This window comes from Nerophis lumbriciformis, linkage group LG21 (assembly GCF_033978685.3).
Source record: "Nerophis lumbriciformis linkage group LG21, RoL_Nlum_v2.1, whole genome shotgun sequence".
Classification (NCBI taxonomy): Eukaryota; Metazoa; Chordata; class Actinopteri; order Syngnathiformes; family Syngnathidae; genus Nerophis; species Nerophis lumbriciformis.
In genome coordinates this window covers 24325001-24342852 of record NC_084568.2, presented here as the reverse complement: position 1 = coordinate 24342852, position 17852 = coordinate 24325001, and the positions used below count along the sequence as shown (strand labels likewise).

Below are 17852 nucleotides of genomic sequence, written 5' to 3'. Positions count from 1 at the left end.
TCATCCATGGCCACCGGACCTGTGCCCCCCCCCCCTCAAGGAAAAGGGGAGCAGAGGAGAAAAGAAAAGAAACGGCAGATCAACTGGTCTAACAGGGGGGCTATTTAAAGGCTAGAGTATACAAATGAGTTTTAAGATGGGACTTAAATGCTTCTACTGAGGTAGCATCTCTAATTGTTACCGGGAGGGCATTCCATAGTACTGGAGCCCGAATAGAAAACGCTCTATAGCCCGCAGACTTTTTTTGGGCTCTGGGAATCACTAATAAGCCGGAGTTCTTTGAACGCAGATTTCTTGCCGGGACATATGGTACAATGCAATCGACAAGATAGGACGGAGCTAGACCGTGTAGTATTTTATACGTAAGTAGTAAAACCTTAAAGTCACTTCTTAAGTGCACAGGAAGCCAGTGCAGGTGAGCCAGTATAGGCGTAATATGATCAAACTTTCTTGTTCTTGTCAAAAGTCTAGCAGCCGCATTTTGTACCAACTGTAATTTTTTAATGCTAGACATAGGGAGACCCGAAAATAATACGTTACAGTAGTCGAGACGAGACGTAACGAACGCATGAATAATGATCTCAGCGTCGCTAGTGGATAAAATAGAACGAATTTTAGCGATATTACGGAGATGAAAGAAGGCCGTTTTAGTAACACTCTTAATGTGTGATTCAAACGAGAGAGTTGGGTCGAAGATAATACCCAGATTCTTTACTGATTCGCCTTGTGTAATTGTTTGGTTGTCAAATGTTAAGGTGGTATTATTAAATAAATGTCGGTGTTTAGCAGGACCGATAATCAGCATTTCCGTTTTCTTGGCGTTGAGTTGCAAGAAGTTAGCGGACATCCATTGTTTAATTTCATTAAGACACGCCTCCAGCTGACTACAATCCGGCGTGTTGGTCAGCTTTAGGGGCATGTAGAGTTGGGTGTCATCAGCATAGCAATGAAAGCTAACACCGTATTTGCGTATGATGTCGCCTAGCGGCAGCATGTAAATACTAAAGAGTGCAGGGCCAAGAACCGAACCCTGAGGAACTCCGCACGTTACCTTAACATAGTCCGAGGTCACATTATTATGGGAGACGCATTGCATCCTGTCAGTAAGATAAGAGTTAAACCACGACAAAGCTAAGTCTCACATACCAATACGTGTTTTGATACGCTCTAATAAAATATTATGATCGACGGTATCGAAAGCAGCGCTAAGATCAAGAAGCAGCAACATAGATGACGCATCAGAATCCATCGTTAGCAGTAGATCATTAGTCATTTTTGCGAGGGCTGTCTCCGTAGAGTGATTTGCCCTGAAACCGGATTGAAAAGGTTCACAGAGATTGTTAGACACTAAGTGTTCATTTAGCTGCTGTGCGACAATTTTTTCGAGGATTTTCGAAATAAAGGGAAGGTGGGACCATCATATGTGCTTACGGACTGTATCCCTTGCAGACTGTATTGATATATATTGATATATAATGTAGGAACCAGAATATTAATACCAGAAAAAAACAACCCTTTTGTGTGAATGAGTGTGAATGAGTGAATGGGGAGGGAGGTTTTTTGGGTTGGTGCACTAATTGTAAGTGTATCTTGTGTTTTTTATGTTGATTTAATAAAAAAATTAAAAAAGAACGATACCGATAATATAAAAAAACGATACCGATAATTTCCGATATTACATTTTAACGCATTTATCGGCCGATATTATCGGACATCCCTCGTACAGTATTTTGTATATTGTACAGGATTGCTTATTTTTTTTGGATACTACCGTATTTTTCGGACTATAAGTCGCAGTTTTTTTTCATAGTTTGGCCGGGGGTGCGACTTATACTCAGAAGCGACTTATGTGTGAAATTATTAACACATTACCGTAAAATATCAAATAATATTATTTAGCTCATTCACGTAAGAGACTAGACGTATAAGATTTCATGGGATTTAGCGATTAGGAGTGACAGATTGTTTGGTAAACGTATAGCATGTTCTATATGTTATAGTTATTTGAATGACTCTTACCATAATATGTTACGTTAACATAGCAGGCACGTTCTCAGTTGGTTATTTATGCCTCATATAACGTACACTTATTCAGCCTGTTGTTCACTATTCTTTATTTATTTTAAATTGCCTTTCAAATGTCTATTCCTGGTGTTGGGTTTTATCAAATAAATTTCCCCAAAAAATGCGACTTATACTCCAGTGCGACTTATGTTTTTTTTTTCTTTCTTTATTATGCATTTTCGGCCGGTGCGACTTATACTCCGGCGCGACTTATACTCCGAAAAATACGGTAGTTATTTATTTCAATTCTTTGTTTTATCTTTATTACTTCTTGTGTAATTTATTTTTATCCCATATTTGTTCCCACTATACTGCACCTTAAGTTGGAGTCCTTAATCTTGTTATATGCAAATATAATGACAATAAAGTCCATTCTATTCTATTCTAGTCCGGACAATACGGTATATTTCATAATTTTGACATTTCGTCTCATAATTCCGACTTTTTATAAAATACATTGTTGGTATACAACTTTTTTCTTGGTAGGTTTTCTCGTCAACACAAGCGACATCAGTGGGTTGTCAACAAAACGAGGTTCCGCCGTGCCGACGCCGCAATCACGCACACTCACTTGAGAGCGATGGAGTACTTGCTGGTTCCTGATTCGCTGTCTCTCACCAGGAAGCTGGCTTCCCTGCAGCGCTGCAGCTGAGCCTCAGCCTGCTGCCGACTCACACTGCCATGGTACCAGCTGGGAGGAGACGCCATCCGGAGACATATGGAGACGAGAAAATGAGCGAAGGTGAGACACCATAAGTCAGAAGACAAACAGTAGTGAAGGCGGCGTCGGCCTCAGTTTCAGCCGAAGCCACAGAATGTAAACAGCTGTCGTTACACAAAATGACATTTAGTGGCTACAAGAGAGGAATAAACGCCAACACGCTGCGAGCATGTTCCCACTGATTCCATTTCAATAGAAAGGCCATGCTTAATGAGATGGAGAGAAGCATTTTACACTTGAAGTCCCACCTAAATTAAGTGCACAGCACTGCGGCACACTCAAGCACGCCATGTTGTCTTATCCTTGCATTGTTGTTCTTATGTACTTGTAATAACAATACATGAAACAGTCATGGGCTGAAGTGAGAGTGTCCTCAATAGAAATTACTTTATTCTTGCCATGCTTTTAATTTGAAGCTTACTTTGCACCTGAACAGTATGGGAAGCTCGTTTTTCGCCACTGAAAGAAGACACTAATAACATATTTCATTTATTCAACAGGAAATGTTAAAAGCACACAGTTGTGTTACAGTTAATGGGGCCTTACTCGGTTAAAAAAAACATGGTAAATCATAGTCAAAAGATAGGGAAAAAAAAAAACATCATTACAAAATTAAAAAATCACAATTATGAGATAAAACATGGCAATTCTAAACAAGATAACGATCTACAGCAGGGGTGTCAAACTCATTTTAGCTCAGGGGCCGCATGGAGGAACATTTGTGCACACGCGGGCCGGACTATTAAAATCATGGCATTAAAACAAAAAAAAATAAGGACAACTTCAGATTGTTTTCTTCGTCTTACTTTGGCCAAAAATAGAACAAACTAGAGATGTCGATAAATGCTTTAAAATGTAATATCGGAAATTATCGGTATCGTTTATTTTTTTTATTAAATCAACATAAAAAACACAAACTACACTTACAATTAGTGCACCAACCCAAAAAACCTCCCTCCCCCATTTACGCTCATTCACACTCATGCACACAAAAGGGTTGTTTCTTTTTGTTATTAATATTCTGGTTCCTACATTATACATCAATATATATCAATACAGTCTGCAAGGGATACAGTCCGTAAGCAAACATGATCGTGCGTGCTGCTGGTCCACTAATAGTACTAACCTTTAACAGTTAATTTTACTCATGTTCATTAATTACTAGTTTCTATGTAACTGTTTTTATATTGTTTTACTTTAATTTTATTCAAGAAAATGCTTTTAATTTATTTATCTTATTTTATTGTATTATTTTTTTCCCAAAAAGAACCTTATCTTCACCATGCCTGGTTGTCCAAATTAGGCATAATAATCTGTTAATTCCAAGACTGTATATATCAGTATCGGTTGATATCGGTATCGGTAATTATAGAGTTGGACAATATCGGATATCGGCAAAAAGCCAATATCGGACATCCCTAGAACAAACCCATTCTGAAAATATTACAATAACATTTTGAAAAAAAGTTTAGATCCATGAAGGAAAGAAGAAAGTGAATTAATGTTTATAACTAGAGATGTCCGATAATTGCTTTTTTTGCCGATATCCGATATTCCGATATTGTCCAACTCTTAATTACCGATTCCGATATCAACCGATACCGATATATACAGTCGTGGAATTAACACATTATTATGCCTAATTTTGTTGTGATGCCCCGCTGGATGCATTAAACAATGTAACAAGGTTTTCCAAAATAAATCAACTCAAGTTATAGAAAAAAATGCCAACATGGCACTGCCATATTTATTATTGAAGTCACAAAGTGCATTATTTTTTTTTACATGCCTCAAAAATGCAGCTTGGAATTTGGGACATGCTCTCCCTGAGAGAGCATGAGGAGGTTGAGGTGGGCCGGGGTTGGGGTTGGGGGCGCGTGGGGGGGCGGAGTTTTTAGGGGGTAGCGGGGGGTGTATATTGTAGCGTCCCGGAAGACTTAGTGCTGCAAGGGGTTCTGGGTATTTGTTCTGTTGTGTTTGTTGTGTTACGGTGCGGATGTTCTCCCGAAATGTGTTTGTCATTCTTGTTTGGTGTGGGTTCACAGTGTGGGGCATATATGTAACAGTGTTAAAGTTGTTTATACGGCCACCCTCAGTGTGACCTGTATGGCTGTTGACCAAGTATGACTTGCATTCACTTGTGTGTGTGAAAAGCCGTAGATATAATGTGACTGGGCCGGCACGCAAAGGCAGTGCCTTTAAGATTTATTGGCGCTCTGTACTTCTCCCTACGCCCGTGTACCACTTCATACAGCGGCGTTTCAAAAAGTCATACATTTTACTTTTTGAAACTGATACCGATAATTTCCGATATTACATTTTAAAGCATTTATCGGCAGATAAAAGGCTCTTTTGTATTTTTTTTTAATGAATTAACGTTTATGACCACCTTTTTCCATAACACAATATAGAATGTGAAATATAACAGAATAATGCATTTATCAATGTTTTCATAACAGTTACAAAAAAGTGGGACCCCAAAAATCTACCTTGGGACCCCATTTTTATGACTTGATGGGGTCCCTGGGACCCCATTTTGAGAATTCCTAGCGCCAACACTGATGGAGTATTGGTGCATGCAAAACAGCAGTAGGCTGTGGCCTGCGGGCCGGTTCTAATACTAATCAAATATCATCCCGGGGGCCATAGATAATTCATACGCGAGCTGGATTTGGCCCGTGGCCCTTGACTATGACATGGCTGATTGACAGTATGTATTGAATGTACTGAAAGAAGAAAACGCCACTGAGGCACATGCACAGTTTGTATTTTTAGCTCATACTTTTGATTTTAAATCTCAAAATGTCTACTTTTATCTCATAATTTGTCATTTGTATCTTTTTATGCATTTAATAGACTTTGTGCCTCATAATTACATTTTTTCATCTCATAATTAGGGCCCGAGCAGCGGAGCAAGTACCGCAGTTGCGATGCAGAGCACCGCAAGGGCCCTATTGAAATTGCTCTGTTTGTTATTATTATTTATTATTATTCCGCCGGCTTGGACGCCTTTTCGAAGCCCTTAACATGCACGAAAAGTCCCCAAAGGCGAGTCAATTTTTATATGTTGGCGGTCCCGAAATAGAAATTTCAAAATCGGCTCTCCAGTTTCAACTCCTATTTCATAATTTAGAAATGTTATCTCATAATTCCGTCTTTTCTACTGAATGATACACCCAGAATGTACAAACCCCGTTTCCATATGAGTTGGGAAATTGTGTTAGATGTAAATATAAACGGAATACAATGATTTGCAAATCATTTTCAAACCATATTCAGTTGAATATGCTACAAAGACAACATATTTGATGTTCAAACTGATAAATATTTTTTTTTGCATTAACTATGAACGATAAAACACTGAATATTGACAACATATGAACGTCACACCCCCTCTTGATCGACATATTTTACAATCAAGCGAAACGCAACAAAAATGCAACAAACACAGCGAAATATGAACATGTAGGGTAAAAAAAAACCCACCTACAATCTGATACATCTGATATATCACTAAGCTTTAGAACTTTGTTGTAAAAATCTTTTTCTGCGTCTGTCCCTGACACCCGCATTTCAGGATGGACGCTCTGGAAACACTCTGTGGAAACGCTCCCCACCCACACTGCTTGGTGCCTCGTCTGAGCTGCTGTGACTTAGATTACCATAGTAACTAATTAGATTACCATAGTAACTAGTATATCATGCAAAAGCGCAGATTCCAACCATTGAAATACTGTATAGTTCAAGACTTACGGTCATTTGAAAACATCACTGCACATCATAATGGCAGCTACAGTTTCCATCTTAAAGATCTAAAAAAATTAGATGGAGAAAAGCATTTTGTGGCCCCCGGGCCTTAATTTGCCTTAATTTGCCCAGGTCTGCGTTAGACTTCATCTCTTTTTTTAACTTTTATCTTACAGTTTAAACTGTCATCTTATAATTTTGACTTCTTATATCCTCATTTAAACTTACATTTCATAATTTCTCATAATTTACTCTATTTATCACATAGTTTTGACTTTTCACCTTCTACCATCCTAGTCACGTTCGTTGTGTCCTTAGGCAAGACACTTCACCCTTGCTCCTGATGGGTGCTGGTTAGCGCCTTGCATGGCAGCTCCCGCCATCAGTGTGTGAATGTGTGTGTGAATGGGTGAATGTGGTAATACTGTCAAAGCGCTTTGAGTACCTTGAAGGTAGAAAAGCGCTATACAAGTATAACCCATTTATCATTTATTATTTATTTATAATTTTGACTTAATATCTCACAAGTTTTTTTTTATTTCATAATTATGGCTTTTTTTTTTTTTTTTATAATTTCTTCTTTTCCCTTCCCATGGAAATATATCGTGAAGGGTGGGGAGACTATGTCTCCCAACTGTCATGGGAACATCTCGGGATCCTCCAGGAGAATCTGGATGAAGTAGCTGGGCAGAGGGAAGTCTGGGCTTCTCTGCTTAGGCTGCTGCCCCCGCGACCCGACTTTGGATAAGCGGAAGAAGATAAGTGGGATGGAGGGATATCGGAAACAGACCTCCATAGAACAGGAAGTCACAATGTGCATGTTTGTATATAGATAGTAAAGTTATGTTGCTATTGTTAAAGGACTACAGTACTGAAGTACCAATACTAAAACTACAACACCCGTTGACATAAGCGGTCGCATTTTTCATTGAAAACTTTTATGTCGACATAAGCATGTGGATGTCAACTATGGAGTTAAGTTAAGTTACAAAACCCAAAACCAGTGAAGTTGGCACGTTGTGTAATTCGTAAAAAAAAACAGAATACAATGATTTGCAAATCCTTTTCAACCTATATTCAATTGAATGGACTGCAAAGACAAGATATTTAATGATCGAACTGAGAAAGGTAATTTTTTTTGTGCAAATAATTATTAACTTAGAATTTAATGGCAGCACATTGCAAAAAAGTTGGCACAGGGGCATTTTTACCACTGTGTTACATGGCCTTTCCTTTTAACAACACTCAGTAAACGTTTGGGAACTGAGGAGACCAATTTTTTTAAGCTTCTCAGGTGGAATTCTTTCCCATTCTTGCTTGATGCTTGTTCAACATTCTCCGTTGTGGTATTTTAATGCACCACACATTTTCAATGGGAGACAGGTCTGGGCTACAGGCAGGCCAGTCTAGTACCCGCACTCTTTTACTATGAAGCCACGCTGTTGTGACACGTGGCTTGGCATTGTCTTGCTGAAATAAGCAGGGGCGTCCATGATAACGTTGCTTGGATGGCAACATATGTTAAACCTGTATGTGCCTTTCAGCATTAATCACAGATGTGTAAGTTACCCCATAATTACCAGTGATTTATCCAGATTCTCTTAACCTTTTGATGACATTACGGACCGTAGATGGTGAAATCTCTAAATTCGTTGCAATAGCTCATTGTGAAATGTTGTTCTTAAACTGTTCCACAATTTTCTCACGCATTTGTTCACAAAGTGGTGACCCTCGCCCCATCCTTGTTTGTGAATGACTGAGCATTTCATGGAAACTGCTTTTTATACCCAATCATGGCACCCACCTGTTCCCAATTAGCCTCTTCACCTGTGGGATGTTCCAAATAAGTGTTTGATGATCGTTCCTCAACTTTCTCAGTCTTTTTTGCCACTTGTGCCAGCTTTTTTAAAACATGTTACAGGCATCAAATTCCAAACGAGCTGATATTTGCAAGTTTAACAGTTCGAACATTAAGTATCTTGTCTTTGCAGTCTAATCAATTTCAAGATTCAAGATTCAGGATGCTTTATTATTGTCCATTCTTTAACATGTACAAGACACATAAGAACTGAAATTTCATTTTCGGCACAGTCCCACTAAGAGCAGACATACGTTACAGGGAGACAAGACGGGACCGCCAACGGATCAGCCACTTATGGCGCTCCTTAAAAAAGGTGGGAAAAAGGTGATATTGGGAAAGGGGGGAAGAGTATAAAAAATATCAGTCTAAGGCTGGACCCTCGGGAGGGGGTCCAGACTGAGTCAAAGAGAAAAAACCTAATTGAGCATAGCACACATAAACATGTTACATATAATCACAACAACTCGCAACAGAGGGGGGGGGGATTTGGGGCCATGGAGGCCGGCCTGCTGCTATAAAGCGCTACTCAGGCGTCCATAACTCCAATTGAATATAGGTTGAAAAGGATTTGCAAATCTTTGTAGATTGTTTTTATTTACCATTTACACAACGTGCCAACTTCACAGGTTTTGGGTTTTGTAGATAGTATTGTTATGTTGCTATTGTTAAAGGCCTACTGAAATGCGATTTTCTTATTTAAACGGGGATAGCAGGTCCATTCTATGTGTCATACTAGATCATTTCGCGATATCGCCATATTTTTACTGAAAGGATTTAGTAGAGAACATCGACGATAAAGTTCGCAACTTTTGGTCGCTGATAAAAAAGCCTTGCCTGTACCGGAAGTAGCAGAAGAGTAGCGTGACGTCACAGATTGTGGAGCTCCTCACATCTGCACATTGTTTACAATCATGACCACCAGCAGCGAGAGCGATTCGGATCGAGAAAGCGACGATTTCCCCATTAATTTGAGCGAGGATGAAAGATTCGTGGATGAGGAAAGTGAGAGTGAAGGACTAGAGGGCAGTGGGAGCGATTCAGATAGGGAAGATGCTGTGAGAGGCGGGTGGGACCTGATATTCAGCTGAGAATGACTAAAACAGTAAATAAACACAAGACATACATATACTCTATTAGCCACAACACAACCAGGCTTATATTTAATATGCCACAAATTAATCCCGCATAACAAACACCTCCCCCCTCCCGTCCATATAACCCGCCAATACAACTCAAACACCTGCACAACACACACAATCCCACAGCCCAAAGTACCGTTCACCTCCCCAAAGTTCATACAGCACATATATTTCCCCAAAGTCCCCAAAGTTACGTACGTGACATGCACATAGCGGCACGCACGTACGGGCAAGCGATCAAATGTTTGGAAGCCGCAGCTGCATGCGTACTCACGGTACCGTGTCTGCGCATCCAACTCAAAGTCCTCCTGGTAAGAGTCTCTGTTGTCCCAGTTCTCCACAGGCCAATGGTAAAGCTTGACTGTCATCTTTCGGGAATGTAAACAATGAAACACCGGCTGTGTTTGTGTTGCTGCAGCCGCCCGCAATACACCGCTTCCCACCTACAGCTTTCTTCTTTGCTGTCTCCATTGTTCATTGAACAAATTGCAAAAGATTCACCAACACAGATGTCCAGAATACTGTGGAATTTTGCGATGAAAACAGACGACTTAATAGCTGGCCACCATGCTGTCCCAAAATGTCCTCCACAATCTGTGACGTCACGTGCTGACGTCATCATACCGAGACGTTTTCAGCAGGATATTTTGCGCGAAATTTAAAATTGCACTTTAGTAAGCTAACCCGGCCGTATTGGCATGTGTTGCAATGTTAATATTTCATCATTGATCTATAAACTATCAGACTGCGTGGTCGGTAGTAGTGGGTTTCAGTAGGCCTTTAAAGTACTACAGTGCCAGTACCAAAACTACAACACATGTTGACATAAAAAGCTGCATTTTTCATTGAAATTATCCCTTGGCGCTCAACTTTTATGTCGACATAAGCATGTGGATGTCATCTTAAGTGGAGTTAAGTTAAGTTATTAAGTCTAACTGAAGTCACCCAACATTTGTATTGAGAGTTGTGATTCTTCCTTGAGAAACTTAGACGTAAATCTCAAGTAATAAACGCTTTCCTTCTCACCTCTGCTTGTCCAGCGGCAGGCTCGAGTCCACTTTGGCCACCTCCCCATCCAGTGGGGCACTGGCCGAGGTAGGAGAGGAAGGTTTGTTGGGGCTGGAGGAGGGCGACAGTTTCAGAGTAGGGAATGAAGGCGATGTCGTCGTTATCGGGGAGAGTTTGAGAATGGGTGACGACGGGAAGGATGGCGAGGAGGAGGAGGAGGATGAAGAGGTGGAGACGAGTGTCTTATGGCTCCAGTTCTTCTGTCTCAGAGTGTGGTTCTGCTGCTGGCGGATTGAGATGGAAGCATTTTCTTTGGCGGCCGAACAATCCACGGCTTCAAACTGAGCTGGAGAGACACAATGTTAGTGTTTCACAATAAAAGCCCACCAGCAAGCAGAGTAAACATAAGTCATTCATTAGCTTCCTCTGTAAAGCAAACAGATAATTGATATTGGATTAGAGTAGAAAGACCACGCCCGAACAAGCCCCTCCACCCTGGTCACCAGCATGCCCGCCTACCTGACAGGGCTCGAACAATGTCCTCCTTCCGCCACTCCCAGGGCAGCTCGTACTCTCCGGCCGGACGGATGTCAGACTCTGGACGGGTGACAGGGATCCACACGCCCTGGCTGTCGCCCTCCAGTCTGCCTTCGTACGGCGTATCGTAGATATTCTGCGGCGGGGGCAGCTTCCCCTCCTCTGGCTTCCTCTCCGCCTGGCCTCGGTCCAGCAGAACGCACACTTTGAGGAGGTCTTTGGAGCCCCGTCTGCGAACTTCTGCGATAAAACAGCCATGCTTATCTTTCCCTTCGTCTGTCATCGGGATTACGCAACAACGGCGACAGAAAGTGAACGCGCCCTTGTTGAAACACAAGCTTTTAGTGGAGTAGAAAAGCAATGCATGCAAAAATGATGTGACATATAAGCTCGTATAAAAACATTTGGAAACACTTTAGTATGGGGAGCATATTCTAAGTAACAAAGACTTAATTTAGAGTTATTTGGACACTAGGGGAACATATTCTAAGTACCCTAACCCTAACCTTATTGAGGGAATTAATGGCTTACTGGTTGTATGATAAGGCCATGCAGAATAAGGCATTAATAAGTACTTAATAATGACTCATTAAGAAACAATATGTTACTAATTTGCATGTTAATAAGCAACTAATTAGAGGTGAATATGTTCCCCATACTAAAGTGTTACCAAACATTTTATTAAAAGAACAAAAACATTAACATTAAGCTGCTAACTTACAATGTTATTCTGGCAATGCTTACTTAATGGGGACATCGCTCTGTTTACACAGTCACCTTTAGGGGACCTCTGACGGTATGGGGACAAAAAAACAGGTCCCCAACCTTTTTGTAACTGCGGACCGGTCAACGCTTGAAGATTTGTCCCACGGACAAGGAGGTTGGGGGGGGGATGTTTGTTTTTTTTATTATAATTTTTTTAAATTATTATTATTTTTTTGTCATTAAAAAATACAATCATGTGTGCTTACGGACTGTATCCCTGCAGACTGTATTGATATATATTGATATATAATGTAGGAACCAGAATATTAATAACAGAAAGAAACAACCCTTTTGTGTGAATGAGTGTAAATGAGTGTAAATGGGGGAAGGAAGATTTTTGGGTTGGTGCACTAATTGTAAGTGTATCTTGTGTTCTCTATGTTGATTTAATAATTTTTATTTTTTTTATCTATTTATTGCGGCCCGGATGGTTGGGGACCACTGCCCTATACGGAAACCTTTTTTAAATGAAAAATTATTTAAATTTGGTCCACATGAACCATATTAACTCTTTTTCCCCAGGGTCCCCAGTAAGAATGATCATTACTTCATCAATCCAGAGATTTAAAGACGTGTATGAGCTAACTGGGCAGTGGCCATTTTACCAAAACATTTTTATGCCTCCACAACCTGTAGAAAGGGTGGTCCCCACAAGTGATGATCAAAAACTTGGTCCCCATTCCAAATGATAACCAGTAATTTAAAAAAATAGTTTTTACTAATGCATTCATGTTAAAAGTGCAATTTTAATGTTGATGATGTACATTTTTATTAAACAAAAAAGAATGAAGGTTATGGCAAGCCGAAACATTGTGGTTTATTCCAGCTAAAATATGCATTAAAGCAAAAAAAGTGTCTTTTATACTATTACTGATACTTACCAATTACTAGATTACTCAGCTACTGAAATAATCAATAGCTGCGTCATAAGTGGTTCTATTGTTTATCTATAGCTGATGGAAAGGGGACTCCTACTTCAGGGGTATGTATCTAAAGTGTTTTGTTAGCCCCACAGCATATTGGCGAAATAAAATAGTACCGTATTTTTCGGACTATAAGGCGCACTTAAAATCCTTTCATTTTCTCAAAACTCGACAGTGCGCCTTATAACCCGGTGCGCCTTATGTACGGAATCGTTTTGGTTGTATTGACCGACCTCGAAGCTATTTTATTTGGTATATGGTGTAACGATAAGTGTGACCAGTAGATGTCAGTCACACATAAGAGATATGTGTGGATTGCTATATGACTCAAGTAAACAACACCAACATTGTATATGTTCCATTGAAAATATAGAACATTACACACGCCGCTCAAAAATGTATCAACATGTTTTAGTACGACTTTGGTAAGCTATGAAGCCGCACCGCTTGATAGATTGTACTGTGCTTCAACATGGGGGTATTATTATGGTGTGTGTATAAGGTAAGACATATAATCTGGTGTTTTGTTTTGCAATATTATGCAAAAGCAATTGTTTGCATCTTCCTGTACCTGCTGATCTGTATTTGGGATCTGCATAAGTCCTGAAAATGTACGCAAGTCCGCCTTTGTAGTCCGTGACGCAGGAGTCGATAAGCTTCTTCTTTTTCTCTATCTTCTTATGTGACATTCATCCTCCACTGTTGCCATATCTAATATAAAGTAGTGTAAAGTTCTTACTAGAGATGTCCGATAATATCGGACTGCCGATATCGGCCGAAATATGCTTTAAAATGTAATATCGGAAATTATCGGTATCGGTTTCAAAATTATCGGTATCGGTTTCAAAAAGTAAAATGTATGACTTTTTAAAACGCCGCTGTGTACACGGACGTAGAGAGAAGTACAGAGCGCCAATAAACCTTAAAGGCACTTCCTTTGCGTGTTGGCCCAATCACATATCTACGGACCGTAACACAACATAAACACAACAGAACAAATACCCAGAACCCCTTGCAGCACTAACTCTTCTGGGATGCTACAATATACACCTCCCGCTACCCCCCCCCCCCCCATGTTGGCACTTTTTTCCATAACTTGAGTTGATTTATTTTGGAAAACCTTGTTGCATTGTTTAATGCATCCAGCGGGGCATCACAACAAAATTAGGCATAATAATGTGTTAATTCCACGACTGTATGTATCGGTATCGGTTGATATCGGAATCGGTAATTTAGAGTTGGACAATATCGGAATGTCGGATATCGGCAAAAAAGCCATTATCGGACATCTCTAGTTTCTAGTAATACTCACATACATACATTAATTCAGGCATTAGACATTTTGCATGTTTGGTTTGGAGTTATGTTTAAATAACTGTCATATTGAGTGTGACAGTTATACTGTCATATTGAGTAAAAAACTAATTTGTGTATTTGCAAACCTTACAAAAGCACCTGATTCTAGTAAAACTCACATAGATACATTAATACAGGCATTTTTAGACATTTTGACCCATTTTTTACAGAAATGACACCTGTGGCTCTCTCAAAACCATGCTTTTAGTTTTTGATGAGTTGCTGGACGTAGACGAGTTAAAGCAAACTAAAGGACAGGAACAAACAAAGTCCACGGGGGTCTTTGTGTTGGTGACAGAGATAAAAAGATTGACTACATCCTGAACCGTGTCGCTACTTGGAATGCGACTCGTGTTTCTCGGCGGTGTGGCAGGTAGCCTGCTTGTCTGCGCTATTGTGAGAGCAAACAATGGAGTTACAGGAAGAAAAGGTCAACGCTGCTGCGGATTGAACCAATGACCAACCTACTTCCTGACTGCGGGGAAGTGATTTGGTGCAGGGGGGAGCGGGACTGGGGCCAGCTTTCCTTGTTTTGGGGTGCTTTGTCGGGATATTGTTACACTCTGTTAACACATTAAGTGTGTGTGTGTGTGTGTGTGTGTGTGTGTGTGTGTGGCCGCTTCCTATAGCAAGAGAATGGGGCACAGGAAACAGAGGCAGGAGACGGGAAGTTGGAAGAGGAAGCTGCGCCCATTGTCCCTTCACAACACTGTTGTCATAGCAACCGCCAGAGGAGATGGAAGTCGGCGTGCGAGCTCTCGGGGCTTCCATTTGACAACAACTCTTTTTAAAAGAGCCTTTTAACGGGATGGGTTGGATGGCAATGAATAAAAGAGCATACATTTTAAAAGCTTCATCGGCACGTCAAATGATTGCTTTATGTCCTCGTAAGAGGAGCATTTAAATTGGGAAGCATTGGCGTATTCTGTATTCAATATTTTATATGGATCGTATTTCGTAATATTGTATTCACCTTATCGTTTGTATACAGATGTTCGCATAACAGAGGTCATTTGCAGCTTATTTACTGAAAAAGTTGAAATGTGAAATACAGTATATTAACACTAATAACCCGGGTGCACAAAAAAATCGTCCACATCCTAATCGCGACTCTTAATCATCCTGATTCTTTTCAAAAATCGATTTAGAAAATAAATACTGAAATTATTATTTATCTACACTTTTTTTTTTAAATAGCAAGAATAATAAAAAATAATTAAAAAATATATATTTTAGGCCATCTGCATAAAACCTGAAGGAGCTTTTCTAACCTGTAACCTGTTCTCAAAACAGATCTTTACTCAATTCTGTTTTATTATTAAATAATAAATATATATTTTTAATAGGGTTGTCAAAATTAACGCCATAATATCGGGTTTCCTTTAAAAGCAATTTTTTTTTTTATCGCACGATTAATGTGTGTTTAAGTCTGCTTATTATAAGCGACTTCGGGTCTCTGTTTTTTTTTTAAAGTCGCTTGCAAATTTCAAGAGTCGCAGGTTGGGATTTTTTGGGATTGTTTTTTAATGTCAAGTTACTTATTTGTGCTTGTTTTTTAATGTGACTTTGCTCATTTTGGGCTTGTTTTTCATTCGTGGGGTTGCTTATTTTGGCTTGTTTTTCTTTCACCTCATAAAAACAAAACACAACTGCGCCGATAGGTAGTTTGTCCTTTTCCACGCATTTCCTCGTCCATTTGGACATCTCGCCCACATATATATATATATATATATATATATATATATATATATATATATATATATAACCCAAAATATATATATATGTATGTATGTATGTATGTATGTATGTGTGTATATGTATATTTATATATATGTATATATATATATATATGTTTGTATATGTATGTATGTATATATATGTATATATATATATGTATGTATATGTATATATATATATGTATGTATATGTATATATATATATTTATGTATATGTATATATACATTATATATATATATATATATGTGTGTGTGTGTGAGTGCTCGCGCACAGGGTGCGTGTGATGCGTCAGTGCGTTAGATATGTGGCAGAAGTGCTTGTAGTTAGTGCATGCTGCATGCTTCCCCTGCTTGCTACTCTCTGCTTACAGCTATCGCCGCCAGCTAGCCCCTGGGTGGGTGAAAAGAGGAGCCGAGTGCGTAAGCCTCCTCCTGCTGGTACACAGCCTCTCCACCACCAAGACCCCTACAGTGCCTCCTCGCGGCCACACACGGTAACTGGGACCTTGCGGTCTCAGGCTAAACTGTAGGGGATCTCGGAGCAGCAGTGGGCCCCAGAGGCGAGGTGTGCAGGCCCACCGGTGTGTGGACACGCCCTGGCATCCGCCAACCACTGCCCCATCTATGGGTCAAATAGTCGTCATCCCCCCTGTCCCCCCACCCGCTGCCTTGTGGTACCTTTGGGAGAAGGAAAGGCTATGGGAGTAAACCCAGACAGAAAATCAGGAGTGGAGCCCCTGAGGCGGCTGGGTGTCATTGCTGACCCCATGCCGGCAGCTCCTGCAGCCAAGCCGATGCCAGATGTATTGCCTTGCTTTCCTCTGGGCCACATCGTCACGGCCGAGAGGGGGATCTTGATGTCTGGGCAACCCAAGATCTCCATACTTTCTGCCCAGGCTTGCGCCACGGAAAGGTCACTCCAGCCTCCCCCCTAAAGGGAGGAAACAACACGGAAGCTGGCAGTCTTAAGTTCCACCTGATTGGCGCCAGCTTCGACGGTGGGAGGAATCATTGACTAATGATTGGCCACCGCCCGCCTCAAGCCGGGCAGCTCCCGGTCAATTAGGTGCCAACCCGCCAGAGCCGGCATCATCCTGGCGGGGAATAGGGTAAAGCACGGCTAGCATACGTCAACAATTGCACCAAAGATGATCAGAAAAAAAGCGAAAACTGAGAGAAAGAAAACGAAGATACCAGCTCTTCGAGTATCAAGCTGGAATGTCAGAACAATGCGCACAGGGCTCTTGGACAACCTTGATCTCATTGGCGACTCGCGCAAGACCGCTATCATTGACCGTGAGCTCCACCGACTTAATGTCGACATTGCTGCGCTCCAAGAGACGCGTCTTGCTGACTTTGGCTCTCTGAAGGAAAAACACTATACTTTCTTCTGGCAGGGAAAGAGTGCGGAGGAAACCCGGGATTATGGTGTGGGATTTGCAGTGAAAAACACTCTGCTTCCCATGATGGACCCACCGACAGAAGGCTCTGAGCGGATCCTTGTAATCCGCCTTTCTACCAGCAGTGGACCAGCAAACCTGTTGTGTGCTTATGCCCCGACCCTCTGCTCACCACCAGAGTCAAAAGACAAGTTCTATGAGGAGCTTGACGCGGCTGTCACCACCATCTCGAAAAATGAGCATCTGCTCCTTCTGGGAGACTTCAATGCCAGGGTAGGTGCTGACCACAAATCCTGGCCAGACTGCCTTGGTCACTTTGGAGTGGGGAGCATGAACGAAAATGAACAACGTCTGCTAGAGCTGTGCTGCTACCACAAGCTCTGCATCACGAACACCTTCTTCCAGACTAAGCCTCTGCACCGGGTATCCTGGAGACACCCCAGATCTAAACATTGGCACCAGCTCGACCTCATCATCACGAGGCGAGAGGCCCTTAACAGCGTGCTTCTCACAAGGACGTTTCACAGTGCTGACTGCGACACGGACCATTCACTAGTCCTCAGCAAGGTCAAGCTTCGACCAAAACAGATATATC

General features: G+C 40.9%; 1 protein-coding gene across 3 annotated transcripts in view; it reads right to left on the bottom strand.

Annotated features, from left to right (window-relative positions):
• The window catches only part of she (Src homology 2 domain containing E), a 35938-nt gene that overhangs the window by 9420 nt on the left and 8666 nt on the right, over positions 1 to 17852 (bottom strand). The window contains exons 3-5 of one of the 3 annotated variants that reach the window (XM_061982577.2): positions 11060 to 11317; positions 10559 to 10886; positions 2636 to 2755 (exon numbers count right to left, since the gene is read on the bottom strand). In XM_061982577.2, the coding sequence (XP_061838561.1) occupies positions 2636 to 2755; positions 10559 to 10886; positions 11060 to 11317 (706 nt within the window). The remainder of the gene's footprint in view (positions 1 to 2635; positions 2756 to 10558; positions 10887 to 11059; positions 11318 to 17852) is intronic. The other 2 variants (XM_061982578.2, XM_061982579.2) reach the window with 2 other exon arrangements.